The sequence below is a fragment of the Lissotriton vulgaris genome, chromosome 11 (genome assembly GCF_964263255.1).
Source record: "Lissotriton vulgaris chromosome 11, aLisVul1.2, whole genome shotgun sequence".
NCBI classification, from domain to species: Eukaryota; Metazoa; Chordata; class Amphibia; order Caudata; family Salamandridae; genus Lissotriton; species Lissotriton vulgaris.
The window spans coordinates 486,369,012-486,383,067 of record NC_141699.1 but is presented as its reverse complement, the minus strand read 5'-3'; the positions used below and the strand labels follow the sequence as shown (position 1 = coordinate 486,383,067).

Here is a 14,056-nt window from a genome sequence, read left to right as displayed (position 1 = left end):
GTTGATGATCTGTCTTCTCCCGGGTCGCCTGTTCCGAATCTGGCAAACGCTACACTTTTGCTCAAATGTCTACACATCCCGGGCACACCGCACTGAACTACACATTTTAAGTGCGATCTCCATTGAGAGTCACGCTCAAACTCCGCTGAACAACGAGGAAACACTCCCTTGTGAACCATATCCACTGGACCCACTGTCTCATTTGGCATTTCTACGAAGACATTCTTCGCATATGGTCACAAGCCCTGCCGGGGCGGAATTATAACCGGTGGAGCGACCTTTCATATTTCGGTTTTCGTACCGCAGCCCTGAGGAGTTGCGAACACACTGTTCCTAACACAACAAAACACGTGTTGGCTGGTTGTGGAACCAATAAAATCTGAAACCACAGCAACAAGCGCCAGGAAATTCGATTATTATGTTGTGTTGTCGTTGGCTATAATTGATTGTGTGTCTACACTGTGACAAGACAGTAAATGACATTTAGTGTGTGTGCATAGGTATTACTGTATATTTGTTCTTATGTATGTTTGGTAATTCTGACATACTATTGGAGCGGTTATAGGGCCTTTTCCGCTCGCCAGTTGCACCACAGCCATCTCTACAGCTTCTACAAGCATTGCGTACACTTTAGGCAGAGCGCCCAATACACTCTGTATGTTAAAAACCCTTTCTTTGAATGAATTAAATCTGTGAGTTCTACCCTGCCAAGTGATGCTAGTCCAGGATTGGGCCCTAGGAAGTGGGTTTTTCTGAGCTGAACAAGCAAAATCCACATATCGCTGCCGTTGTGCTGGTCAGAACCGATGCATCTCCTTTGACGCATCGCTGCTTGAGGACATCATATTAATGGCCTTGCAGCTCTATGACGATGCATCACTTTCATCAAAAAGGGCTCAATGACAACGCATCTCCGACTGCATGGATCTGAACTGGCGCATCCCCATCTCTGCTCCCTGTACATGATCTTTAACGTCAATGCATCCTCCATCCATGGTACTTTTTCAGCGGGTCAAGGTTGGTCCTTGTGTCTGACTCGTGCTCAATTGCTTTGGACTGAAGTTTCAGATTTGACCAGGTCAAGCGTGACTAGATCGCTCCGGTTGGCACTTTATGTTTCTAAGCACTATATTTCAAGGTATCCTTTGAAAATTCATAATTCTGCTTCTACTTATTGGAATTTTGTTGTTTTAGTCTGGTTTTGTTCAAAACATTAAGCTCTATTTGTCTAACCAGGTGTGGTATATTTTCATGTGATGTTTTTACTGTTAAGTGTTGCACAAATACTTTAGACATTACCTCTTAAATTAAGCCTGCCTGCTCTGTGCCAAGCTACGGGAGGGTGAGCACAGGTTCATTTATGATCTGTAACGGACTTACCTTGAATAGGATTGTGGTCCCTACTTGAACAGGATGTATACCTCTGCCAACTAGAGACCCTATTTCTAACACCAATTGTATATACAAAGACCAAACACACACATGTGTAACTGTATTGAGGAAGGCTTGATTTTAGTACATTTATTTTAATGGACAAAATATTTCAGCGAAATGCCACTTTGCTTTCTATAAAACATTTTTTAAATAAACATAAATTAACAGACAAAAGATAATTTGTTGAATTGAGGAAATAAAAAGAACCATATCCTTCTGCAATATGAAGATCCAAATGGTAATGAATATGCCAGTATGTAGCTATTTTTCCAGTGTACTGTAAAACCATCAATGCCAACAGCCTTCCGAGTTCTTTGGCCAACCTGAAATTGTATGGTCTTATCTAATTGTAACATCCGAGACATGTAATCAGCATGAAAAGGTAGCACATATATCAGTAGTTTTTTTTTTAAGGACATCATAAAACACTGATGTTATGTCTTTCTAACTGCTGCCATCAAATTTAATAATAATTTAAGACACTACATAGTTTAATTTATACATTTGGCATGTCCACCTTTGCTTCCAATCTTAGTTTTCTCTTTCCCAGTCATTTGGGCTCAACCCAAATTTGCAAGTCCTCTGGGACAGATTCTAATCCACTACTATGAGAGGGCTTCTTTACAATAAGAAAAGAAAGAAGGAAAGAAGTGGACCAATAAAAAGAAAGATCATTCCCTTCAGCGCTGTGCCATTTTCTACGTTAGTGTATGTTTCTTCCGATACATCCATTGGCTTCTACATGGAAAGTGCATATGCTTGCAACAAACGTTTTTGAGGACACTTGGTAATATTATCCAAAGCTCACTTATGACCTTTGATCAAGGTGTCATAAATCCTTCCAGTGATCTTGAGCAAACAGTGGCTGGAATATTTCTTTGATGTATTTTAGAGCTGGAATGAGAAAATCACCTGAGCAAACAAAATGGCTTTTTTCTTCTCTATAAGAATCCCTGTGCAGAAGTCTCACTGTACTCATATAGCACTTGGCACCTTTTGGATTGGAAGGCCATCCTCCAGCCACAGAGCAGACGAGGAGGTGTTGCGTTGCATTCGACGATGAATTCTCCGCAGCCTCAACAAGTAGAGGAGAATGGAGAGTAGCACAACTAAAAAGCATACCGAGAACAGGTAGTGATTGTAAACGAAAGAAAAGCTTCTCCAGTGAGAGTGAGTACCTTTGAAGTTTTCTTGTTGGATATCTCTGCAGAAGAGCAAACACACTTCAGAATACAGAAAACAAACTAATGCTTATATTTCTATACAAACAAATGATTTGCAATACAAGGATTTTTCTCTCCTTTAATACACTTTGCACAAGCTCCCCTCAAGATATTGACCCCTAAAGTGCCCTCTGCATACCTGCTACTTGAAGATACACTGCATAAAGTAAAAGGTATAGAAAACAAGATGTTTTACTTTAACTTTTATAACAAAATCATCTAGTCATTAATGTGGAGATGTGAAATTCTATTTTGAAGTAAATTATCACAAAGAAAGCATCAAGAATTAGCAAGAACACAAGGCACAAAGAGGACAAGGTCGGCAGCTGAAATTTATGTCCTCTCTGGACAGAATGTGGAAGTTACTCACAGATTTGCTGATTGGCTCCTGAGGCGGAAAGCCGGGAGCAGGGACGATTTTTAAAAATTGTATTTTGTGTATAATTCACTGTGCTTTTAATCTGCCATCCACTCTCACCTGCATCTTGGCATCTTAAAACAGCGCTTCTCGCTGCAACGACCTCTTCCCATCAGTCGCCATTCCCGAGGGCGAGGCGAGACACGCCCCCTCGGCTGGCCACGCCCCCCCGCCACGACTACAAATAGCGCGCGCCAACGCTAGGCGCTGCATTGCTGATTGGCTCCTGAGGCGGAAAGCCGGGAGCAGGGACGATTTTTAAAAATTGTATTTTGTGTATAATTCACTGTGCTTTTAATCTGCCATCCACTCTCACCTGCATCTTGGCATCTTAAAACAGCGCTTCTCGCTGCAACGACCTCTTCCCTTCAGTCGCCATTCCCGAGGGCGAGGCGAGACACGCCCCCTCGGCTGGCCACGCCCCCTCGGCTGGCCACGCCCCCCCGCCACGACTACAAATAGCGCGCGCCAACGCTAGGCGCTGCATTGCTGATTGGCTCCTGAGGCGGAAAGCCGGGAGCAGGGACGATTTTTAAAAATTGTATTTTGTGTATAATTCACTGTGCTTTTAATCTGCCATCCACTCTCACCTGCATCTTGGCATCTTAAAACAGCGCTTCTCGCTGCAACGACCTCTTCCCTTCAGTCGCCATTCCCGAGGGCGAGGCGAGACACGCCCCCTCGGCTGGCCACGCCCCCCCGCCACGACTACAAATAGCGCGCGCCAACGCTAGGCGCTGCATTGCTGATTGGCTCCTGAGGCGGAAAGCCGGGAGCAGGGAGATTTTTAAAAATTGTATTTTGTGTATAATTCACTGTGCTTTTAATCTGCCATCCACTCTCACCTGCATCTTGGCATCTTAAAACAGCGCTTCTCGCTGCAACGACCTCTTCCCTTCAGTCGCCATTCCCGAGGGCGAGGCGAGACACGCCCCCTCGGCTGGCCACGCCCCCTCCAACCTCCTCACCCACCGGTATAAAGTATGTGTCTTGGTAGGAAGCGCAGCGGACGAGCGCAGCGGGCGCGACTTTTGCGCGCCGAAGGCACGCCTAAGGCAAGCCCGTCTGCGCCCGTCCGCGGCCGGACGGGGCTAGGGGCACGACTCCATGCCAAACCTACATCCTACTCTTCTAAGGATCTTTTTGCCTTTCAAGGTAAATGGCTGCTTCCAGATCCCACCCGCAGACTGATTTCCTCTTTAGGCCTTGCCCCCACTTCCCCCATAGCCCCCCATCCCCCGCTACACGCTCCCCCGTTACCCTGCCCCCCTCCCCCTGACCTCCCCCCCCGTTCGCCGGCATTGTCTGTCTTTTTACTCAATACCAGATCAGCGGTCAAGCACCACCATGAGCTGTTCGTCTTACTCGATTCTGAGAAACCGGACCTACTGCTCCTGACCGAAACTTGGTACTGTGACACTTCCCTCCCCGTTCTCCTGGCCACCCTACCCTCCTCCTATGTGGCCCTTCGAGCCGACCGGCCGGCGGGCAAGACAGGCGGTGGGGTTGCCCTGATCGCTCGGTCGGAGTTGAACTTCCAACCACTTCCCTCACCTCCCATTCCCCCTGCTGACTTCCTGGTAGCCCGCTCTCTTTCATCTTCCCCCCCTATCACCTGCCTATTAATGTACCGGCCTCCCCAGCCCTCGCCTGCTTTTTTGCCGGCCTTTCAAGACCTATTGGCCAACTTGGCGGTCAACTACGCCTCGGTCTTGGTGCCAGGGGACTTCAATTACTGGCCCTTTGACCCACACGAGTGCTCAGCCTCAAAAGAGTTTACAGATTGCCTATCAACCCTTAATTTCGTGTCGCACATATCCGTCCCCACTCACTCCCATGGGCACACATTGGACCAGGTCTGGTCCCTCAACCTCCCCGTGGCCTCGGCCACTGTCTCGCCGTGCCCTTGGTCCGACCATGCCCTTATTTCCTTCTCTATTCCCCGCAACGTGATGCCTAAAATTCTGTATGCCAAAAACACCTGGGCACGGAACTGGAATAGATTGGATTACCCCTCCTTGACCTCCATGCTCCGCGACTCTACTCCTACTCTTACTGGCTTAACATCTACCTCTCAAGCCAAGGCCATTAACACCTGGCTGGCGGATGGCTGCGACTCTGTGGCGCCCCTACGCCGCATCTCCATCCGCCGACCAAAGGACTCTAATAGATGGTTCAACGACCACCTAAAAGCTCTCAAACTGAGCGCCCGACAGGCAGAAAGGCAATGGAGGAAAAATTACGATCCCCTATTAAAAACCCACTTCTCATCAGCACTGGACAAATATAAAACAGCAATCCTGGCTGCTAAGTCCACCTACTTTTCGTCCAAAATTACTTCCGCCGAAAATAAACCCAGGGTCATCTTCGGGATAGTGAATGACCTGGCATTCTCAGACCGAACCTCGCCCATTATTCCTCCCTCCCAACTTCTCTGCGACCAGCTCAATACCTATTTCTTAGATAAAATAGCAACCATCAAGCTTAATATCCCTCCACCCTCCTCTGCCTTCATCGATCCCGCCCCCCCTCCCCTCCCCCACCTTCTTACCTCTATCCCCCCCCTCACGCAGGACTCTTTTCTGGAGATACTCCCTAAAGTGAAGTCGGGATCTCCCGCGGACGTCTGCCCAGCACGAGTCCTGCAGCAAATATACTCCAGCTGCCCTGACCCCCCCATTGCCTTCCTCAACAGTTCCCTGGCACAGGGCGTAGTGCCCTATTCGCTTAAAGCAGCTACCATAGTGCCCATCCTGAAGAAAGCTGGCGCTGACTCTTCTATCTCGGCTAACTATCGCCCCATCTCCTTGCTACCCTTCCTGGGCAAGGTGATGGAACGCCATGTTACCGCGGTGCTCAGCGCCCATGTTGAGGCAAACGGGGGACTGGCTTCCCGCCAAGCCGGGTTTCGTCCCAGGCATTCGACCGAGTCAGTCGTGGTCTCAGTCTTGGACAAACTCAGAAAGGGTATGGACGAAAATAAACACCAGGCACTGGTCCTCCTTGATCTTTCCGCCGCCTTTGACACGGTGGACCACACCATCCTACTCACCCGTGTCAAGGCGGCCGGTATCGGGGGATCAGCTCTGATCTGGCTCTCCTCCTTTCTGAGGGAACGCACTCAGGCGGTCCGGTTAGGCGACTTCACGGCCACTCCCCTCCCTGTCACTTGCGGTGTTCCCCAGGGATCCTCGCTCTCCCCCTTACTTTTCAACCTTTATATCTTTCCTCTCATCTTTGCACTACAGCAGCTGGAGGTCACCGTCTATAACTACGCGGATGACCTCCAGCTCATCTTTGATCTGTCCCCTTCTCCTCTCTCGGTCTCCAATTTCCAGTCAACCATGACATTCATCAGTGACTGGATGAACCACAACCACCTTAAGCTGAACCCGGATAAAACCGAGCTGGTTCTCACCGGTGGTTCATCCAGTCCCTGGAACTCTCTCTTCTGGCCCCCTTCTCTTGGCTCTGCACCGACCCCCTCCACCACGGTCAAAACACTTGGTGTCAAAATAAACAGCCAACTCACTCTCCACTCACAAATCAGCTCTGTGGTGTCCTCCTGTTTCCTTTCTCTCCGCACTATCCGCACTGTCTCCCGCTTCTTTTCCCCCCAGGCACTTAAGATCATTATGGCCGCACTCGTGATATCAAAATTGGACTACGCAAACGCTCTTTACCACGGTATCCCCGCTTACAGTTTGCGTAGACTCCAGACCGTCCAGAATCAAGCAGCCCGGCTTGTGTACGGCCTCCCTCGTTATCACCACTCCACCCCCCTTCTTAGAGAGCTTCACTGGCTCCCCATAAAGGAACGGGCCCTATTCAAGATCGGGTGCATGGTTTTCCAGGCCCGCCAGGGCTCCGCCCCTGCCTTCATCTCCTCACTAATCAAGTCCTATGTACCCACAAGAGAACTTCGATCTTCCTCCAGGTCCCTCCTCCAGATCCCTCGCTTCACTCGCAAAAAGTGGGGCGGGGCTAATTTCTCCACCCTAGCTTCAACCTTCTGGAACTCACTTCCTGACCACCTCCGTTCTGCCACTCAGTATCTCCCCTTTCGCAGAGATCTGAAAACGTTCCTTTTCAGCCAAGCCTTCCCCACTTAAACCCCTCCAAATATCCCTTTCTTCTCTCCCTGGTCTTCTTGTTTTCACCTCAGTTGCCGATCCCCCCAGCGCCAAGAAACCGCAAGGTGTATGCTGCGCTTTACAAGTATTTTAAATTAGAAATTAATTAGAAATCAGAAGAAAAAAATATCAATCTAAAACTTAGCCTCAATATCACCAACTTGTTGACTAATCTGGTACATTACAAAACTATCACACAACAGATTTCTGGATCTTGAACATTTTATCTAGAACTTTAGTACAGTCTCATATATAAACAATAATGCTGTTTAGATTGTCTTGTCTCTAAAAAAATTTATCTAGCTATTGATAATGGAACAGGTCACAGCATGGGAGGAGGCAGGGCAATGGTAAATGTAAAATGTGAAAATTCTGTGATGTTCTACGTCAAGTTAAAGTACTTATACTTTAGTGTCAATATTCTTGTGGTAATAGAATGTAAAACAAATGGACATTCGAAGGAGTGACTAACTTATAAATCCACAGATAGAAATGATTATGAATAAATTAAAACTTTATTTGATTATAAAGCATAATGATAAAAGGCAACAACAACTGCACAAAATATAAGCTAAAACATCATTGAATTGCAAAGAAGCACCACTGACTTTAAAAATTATCCTACAGTGAAAGAATTATCCTGATCTGACAGCGTCCGTAAGAAACAGAGAGCAGGTCTAGCTCTCTTAAAATGATGGTTTCTAAGCAAAGGGGTTAAAACCCTTTTTGTATTATAACTATTAAAATTACATAATTTGCCTTAGTTCCTAACAAAAAAATGAATGCATCTGTCTGCAACGTGAATGGTGCTCAAGTGAAGCTCTCCGATATCTGATATCTTTGAGTTGCGTTTGCGCTATATAAAACTCCACACAAAAAAACCATAAAATGTAGCAAGGACAGTTCAGATAACACATCAAAAGGGCTGCTTGTCCAAAGCTTTGAGATAGGTCAAGGATGACCTGCGCTTTTGATTATATAAGCCAAGCCAAGATGCACCTGAACTTTGTATGATTATTTATTCTGTTTGCATTGCAGGATACTACCCACAAGCAGCGAAAGTTGAGGATCTCATGACTCATCGCTGGCTTGCTTATCTCCCCCTTTACTAAACAGCTCTTGCTAAGCAGGAGACTTGCTATCCCAACACACTGTAGACTAAAATGCAATGGGAAATGCTTCTGAACTTTTCTGTCAGGATTTATCAACCCTAAAGTGACCCTCCCTCCAATCCCCCCCACCCCTGGAGCCCCAACCAAATCAGACCCCCTGCGAAGCCTAACCCCACCCACAAAGTATTCCCACCTCCCCCGCCCCCTTACCACCAGCCCCTAAATGAGTACTTTGGCATGGCACTCATATGACTGCTGTCGGTGATCGAAAACTGCCTGCCTATTGAAATGCCCTGCCATCATACTAACACACAAATTAAATAGAATATAAAAATCAACAAAAACAGTGCAAAGTATAAGCAAGAACAAGCAATAATAATGCAAAAACAGAAAATACAATAAAACCTTCTCAATAATCTCCAAGCTTGGCTCCGGCCCACCCGCCGCACCCCCCTCCTCCCACATCAGGCTTCTGAATGTCTTGTAGGAACTGTTTAGCCTGTTCCACTGTGTAGAAAATTGTCCCTAATACAGAATTTTGCAATTTTAAATTTAGACAGTTGTGCTAGCCCTGCCGGTGCCTCTAAGGTCTTCAAATTGTCGATCACTGACTTGAATTCTTTAAGGCGCCGGGCTGCAGAAGTACACAGGTTCGAAAAAATTCTAAAAAAATAGTTATCAGAAGTGTGATAGATTTTATCCCGAATGGCGTTAGATAGAACTCACTCCTTCACACAAAAGTCACCACAGTTCACCAGAACAGTTCTGGGATACTTGGAAACAGGAACTTGAAATGCAGGTACATGGTGGGCAAGGGTAATAGTAAGATCGAGTTTCTTTGCAGTTTCTTCAGGTATCATGTATTTGACAATCAATCAATCAATCAACCAACCAACAGAATTTGTATAGCGCGCTACTCACTCGTTAGGGTCTCAAGGCGCTGAGGGGGGGGGGGGGGGGGGGGGGTTGCTACTGCTCGAACATCCAGGTCTTGAGTTGTTTCCTGAAGGAGAGATGGTCCAGGGTCAGCTGTAGGTGAGTGGGGAGGGAGTTCCATGTCTTGGCTGCCAGATAGGAGAAGGATCTTCCTCCAACGGTGGATTTGCGGATTCGTGGGACGGAGGCGAGGGCGAGACTGGCGGAACATAGCTGGCGGGTGGGTGTGTAGAATGTGAGTCGGCTGTTGAGGTACTTCGGGCCCGTGTCGTGGAGAGCCTTGTGTGCGTGGGTGAGGAGTCTGAACGTGATCCTCTTGTTGACGGGGAGCCAGTGCAGGTCTTTCAGGTGGGCAGAGATGTGGCTGTGGCGAGGGATGTCCAGGATTAGTCGTGCTGAGGCGTTCTGGATGCGTTGGAGTCTTTTCCGGAGTTTGGCCGTGGTTCCGGCGTAGAGGGTGTTCCCGTAGTCCAGCCGGCTGGTGACGAAGGCCTGTGTGACCGTCTTCCTGGTTTTGATGGGGATCCATCGGAAGATCTTTCGGAGCATGCGTAGGGTGTTGAAGCAGAAAGACGAGACGGCGTTGACTTGCTTGGTCATCGTGAGGGAGGAGTCCAGGATGAAGCCCAGGTTGCGTGCATGGTCGGTTGGCTTGGGTGCGATGCCCAGGGAAGGGGGCCACCAGGAGTCGTCCCAGGCGGAGGGAGATGGTCCGAGGATGAGGACTTCCGTCTTGTCTAAGTTCAGTTTCAGACGGCTGATCTTCATCCATTCCGCGACGTCTTTCATTCCTTCCTGGAGGTTGGCTTTGGCGGAGGCGGGGTCGTTGGTGAGGGAGAGGATCAGCTGGGTGGCGTAGGAGATGATGTTGAGGTTGTTTTGGCGTGCGATGGCTGTGAGAGGGCTCATGTAGACGTTAAAGAGGGTGGGGCTGAGTGAGGATCCTTGCGGAACGCCGCAGATGACTTCGGTGGCCGAGGAGCGGAACGGGGGGAGGCGGACTCTCTGGGTTCTTCCGCTGAGGAACGAGATGATCCACTCCAGGGCCGCTCCTTGGATTCCGGTGTTGCTGAGGCGCTGTATCAGGGTGCGGTGGCGTACGGTGTCGAAGGCTGCTGAGAGGTCCAGGAGGTTGAGGGCAGCAGTTTCTCCGTTGTTGAGCAGGGATCTGATGTCGTCGGTGGCTGCGATGAGGGCGGTCTCGGTGCTGTGGTTTGCTCGGAACCCGGACTGTGACGGGTCGAGGGATCCGTTGGTCTCGAGGAAGGCAGAGAGTTGTCTGTTGACGGTCTTCTCGATGACTTTGGCTGGAAAGAGGAGGAGCGAGATGGGGCGGAAGTTCTTGAGTTCCGTGGGGTCCGCGGTGGGTTTCTTCAGGAGGGCGCTCAGCTCACCATGTTTCCAACTCTCCGGGAAGGTGGTGGATGCGAAGGAGCTGTTGATGATGTTCCGGAGTTGGGGTGCGATGATGGAGTCGGCTTTGTTTAAGATGTTGTGTGGGCAGGGGTCGGTAGGGGAGCCGGAGTGGATGGTGTTCATCAGGCGGGTGGTGTCTTCGGTGCTGATCCGGGCCCAGGTGCGGAGGGTGGTGGTGGGGGGCGTTGGTTCGGTGGTCGGGTCCGTGGTCAACGCGCTGAAGCTGTTGTGTATGTCGGCGATCCTGCGGTGGAAGAACGAGGCGAGTGAGTCACAGAGGTCTTGCGAGGGTGTGATGTCGTTGTTGCAAGCGCTGGGTTTGGAGAGCTCTTTAACGATGCTGAAGAGTTCCTTGCTATTGTGGGTGTTGTTGTCGAGTCGTTCTTTGAATGTTGTCCTCTTGGTGGTGCGGATTAGCTGGTGGTATTTGCGGGTGGCGTTCTTGAGGGCTGTCATGTTTTCTGTTGTCTGGTGGTGGCGCTAGGCTTTCTCGAGGGTGCAGCAGGTTTTCTTGGAGTTCTTGAGTTCGTTGGTAAACCACGAGGCTTTCCTGCTGCCGGGCCTGCTGGGAGGATTCTTCAGTGGTGCGAGTTTGTCGGCGCAGTTGATGAGCCACTGTGTGAGGTTTCGGGCTGCTTTGTTGGGGTCCGTCGTGTTGGTGGGCGGGTTCTGGCTGAGGGCGGTGGTGAGCTGGTCGGCGGTGATCTTACTCCAGCTTCTGCGGGGAGCCTGTTGCGGGTGGTGGTGGGTCGTGGCTCTCCTGAAGTTGAAGTGGACGCAGCTGTGGTCTGTCCAGTGTAGTCCGGTTGAGTGGCTGAAGGAGATAGTCTTGCTGAAGGAGAAGATGGGGTTGAGCGTGTGGCCGGTGTAGTGGGTGGGGGTGTTCACCAGTTGCTTGAGTCCGAGGTTGGCGAGGTTATCCAACAGGGCGGCGGTGTTGCAGTCCTTTTTGTTCTCCAGATGGAAGTTGAGGTCCCCTAGGAGGATGTAGTCTGTGGAGGTGAGGGCGTGCGGACTGACTAAGTCAGCGATGGCTTCGCTGAATTGTGTGCGTGGTCTCGGGAGTCTGTAGATGAGAGATCCTCTGAGGGTGGTCTTGGGGTTGGTGTGTATCTGGAAGTGAAGGTGCTCGGCTGCAGTGAGCGTGTCGTCGGAGTTGGTCGAGATGCGGATGGTGTTTTTGTGGACGATGGCGATGCCTCCTCCGGTTTGGTTGACGCGGTCTCTCCGGGTGATCTTGTAGCCCTCCGGGATGGCTATGGCGATGTCAGGGGCTGAGGAGGCGTTCATCCATGTTTCTGTGAGGAAGGCGACGTCTGGTGATGTTGAGTCGAGGAGGTTCCAGAGTTTGACGGCGTGCCTGTGGATGGAGCGGGTGTTGAGCAGGATGCATTTGAGGTGGTTGTTGCTGGGGCTCGGCTTGGCGGGTGCAGTGCAGGTTCGGAGGCAGGTGAAATGGCAGGTTTGGCAGGTGAAGGGTCCGTGGGTGCGTTTCGGGGTGGCTCGGTAGCAGGCGGGGTTCCGGCCGGCATGGAGTGCGTGGAGGGTGGCGGCGGCGTAAGTTTGTCGGGTGCGCTGGCATCGACGAGGACCAGGGGTTCTGGCGCTGGGTGCGGTCCAGGCGCGGCAGGCATAGACGGGCGCGCCTTTGGCGTGCAATCGGCGTGCCCGCTGTGCGTACGCGTGGACTCCGCCATAACGGCGAAGTGGGAGGGAGGTGCAGCTGGGAGGCGGGAGCGGGGTGGCGAAGGGGAGAGGGTACAGAAAGTAGAAAGGGGGCGGGGCCGCGGGAGAGCAGCGGCAGGGAGCGGGGTGAACCAGCAGGAAAAAGGGGGTCAGACAAACACAATAGCAGGAGAAAATAACAGGGGCACAACAGTGAGAAAAACAACAAGTAAAAGGCAGGAACCAGAACCAAGGGCACCTAATCCGCACGGGCAGCGGAGATCAGGCGGCGGAGGCAAGGGGGACCGGCGCACTCAGGAGGAGCCACGGGCTCTGACAAGGTCAGGTCAGGTCACAGCTCCCCTTCGCGGGTCCCCACCCTAAGTAGGCAGTGGGAGGGAGGCGGGAGCGGGATGGCGAATGGGAAGGGGAGAGGGTACAGTAAGAAGAAAGGGGGCGGGCCGCAGGGGAGCAGCGGCGGGGAGCGGGGTGAACCAGCGGGAAAAAGGCGGTCAGACAAACACAATAGCAGGAGAAAAAACAGGGGCACAACAGTTCGAAAAACGACAAGTATTGGCCAAAGGCAGGAACCAGAACCAAGGGCACCTTATCCGCACGGGCAGCGGTGATCAGGAGGCGGAGGCAAGGGGGACCGGCGCACTCAGGAGGAGCCACGCGGCGGGTAGAGCGACCGGCTCTGACAAGGTCAGGTCAGGATAATTAGATCAGAGATTAAGTTGGTGACAGACCGACCACTCTCTCGGTCCTCAGGGATCCTGACAAAGCATAGATTGGAACATTGTGATCTTTTCTATGCTTCTTCAAGCTTCAACTGTAGCTTGGAAAGTTCGGATTGAATTTTCAAAGGTGAGAGAAACTGGAGTGCTCCTGGAATTTCCAGATCAGGCACTCTTTGCTCGAGCTGTACGACTCATGAGGGAAGTAGTTGGATGTTGGTATTAATCTGTTCCAGCTGACCTTTGGTCTCCCCGTGCACCTTATCCTGAAAAAACTTCATCTTGTGAATCTCACAAAGAATTTGCTGTAGAATAACTTTGAATGGTGGAAAAGCAGCCAGCTATGCTTGAGATATAAGACCCAAGGGGGGAGGAAGCTGTCTTTGAGAAGTGATCGGCGGTGAAACAGACTTGCTACGCTCCCTATCATCAACCTCAACCATTTTATGCTGGACCAATCTTTCCATGGGATTTTAGTGTGCAGTCAAGGATGGTTCTGGTTATGTATCATTGGGGGGTGGGGGGTGTGGGGGGGGAATGCTGAATAATTTGAGGCCTGAGGAGCAACTTGGCCTTCCCTAAGAGTTACCTACTTCCTTAATGACCCTTTGGGACCCAATTTGGAGATAGGAAGCTTTTTGGGCTCTGAAGCAATGCCCATGGATGGTGAAAAGAAGGGGCTGGATATCTAGAGGCCAAGTTCCTAGGGCAACTTGGACTCAAGCGTGCACTGCTATGTGTGATATACTTCAATTAAACCATGTATACAGTTTCATTTTTTATTCAAAACTTTTTTTGGTACAGAGCATTATCATTTAACCTTGAGACCAGTATTTGTCACATCTTGCAATTTCAAACTTCCATTACATGACGAGCTATACTGTATAGATACGAGAATTCGTTACATTAGGCATGGTCTACATCCAAAATTGAATCAACAACCGGTATTTCACATATTTTACCTCTAAATGCGTTCCATTTT

At 50.1% G+C, this 14,056-nt stretch overlaps 1 protein-coding gene across 4 annotated transcripts in view; it reads right to left on the bottom strand.

Moving 5' to 3' along the window:
- Positions 1 to 1,487: 1,487 nt before the first annotated feature.
- Positions 1,488 to 14,056, bottom strand: part of ENTPD4 (ectonucleoside triphosphate diphosphohydrolase 4) — a 189,776-nt gene continuing 177,207 nt past the window's right edge. For all 4 annotated transcript variants that reach the window (XM_086943555.1, XM_086943553.1, XM_086943556.1 and 1 more), the window contains exon 13: positions 1,488 to 2,638. In XM_086943555.1, the coding sequence (XP_086799681.1) occupies positions 2,410 to 2,638 (229 nt within the window). In that variant the 3' untranslated portion in view covers positions 1,488 to 2,409. The remainder of the gene's footprint in view (positions 2,639 to 14,056) is intronic.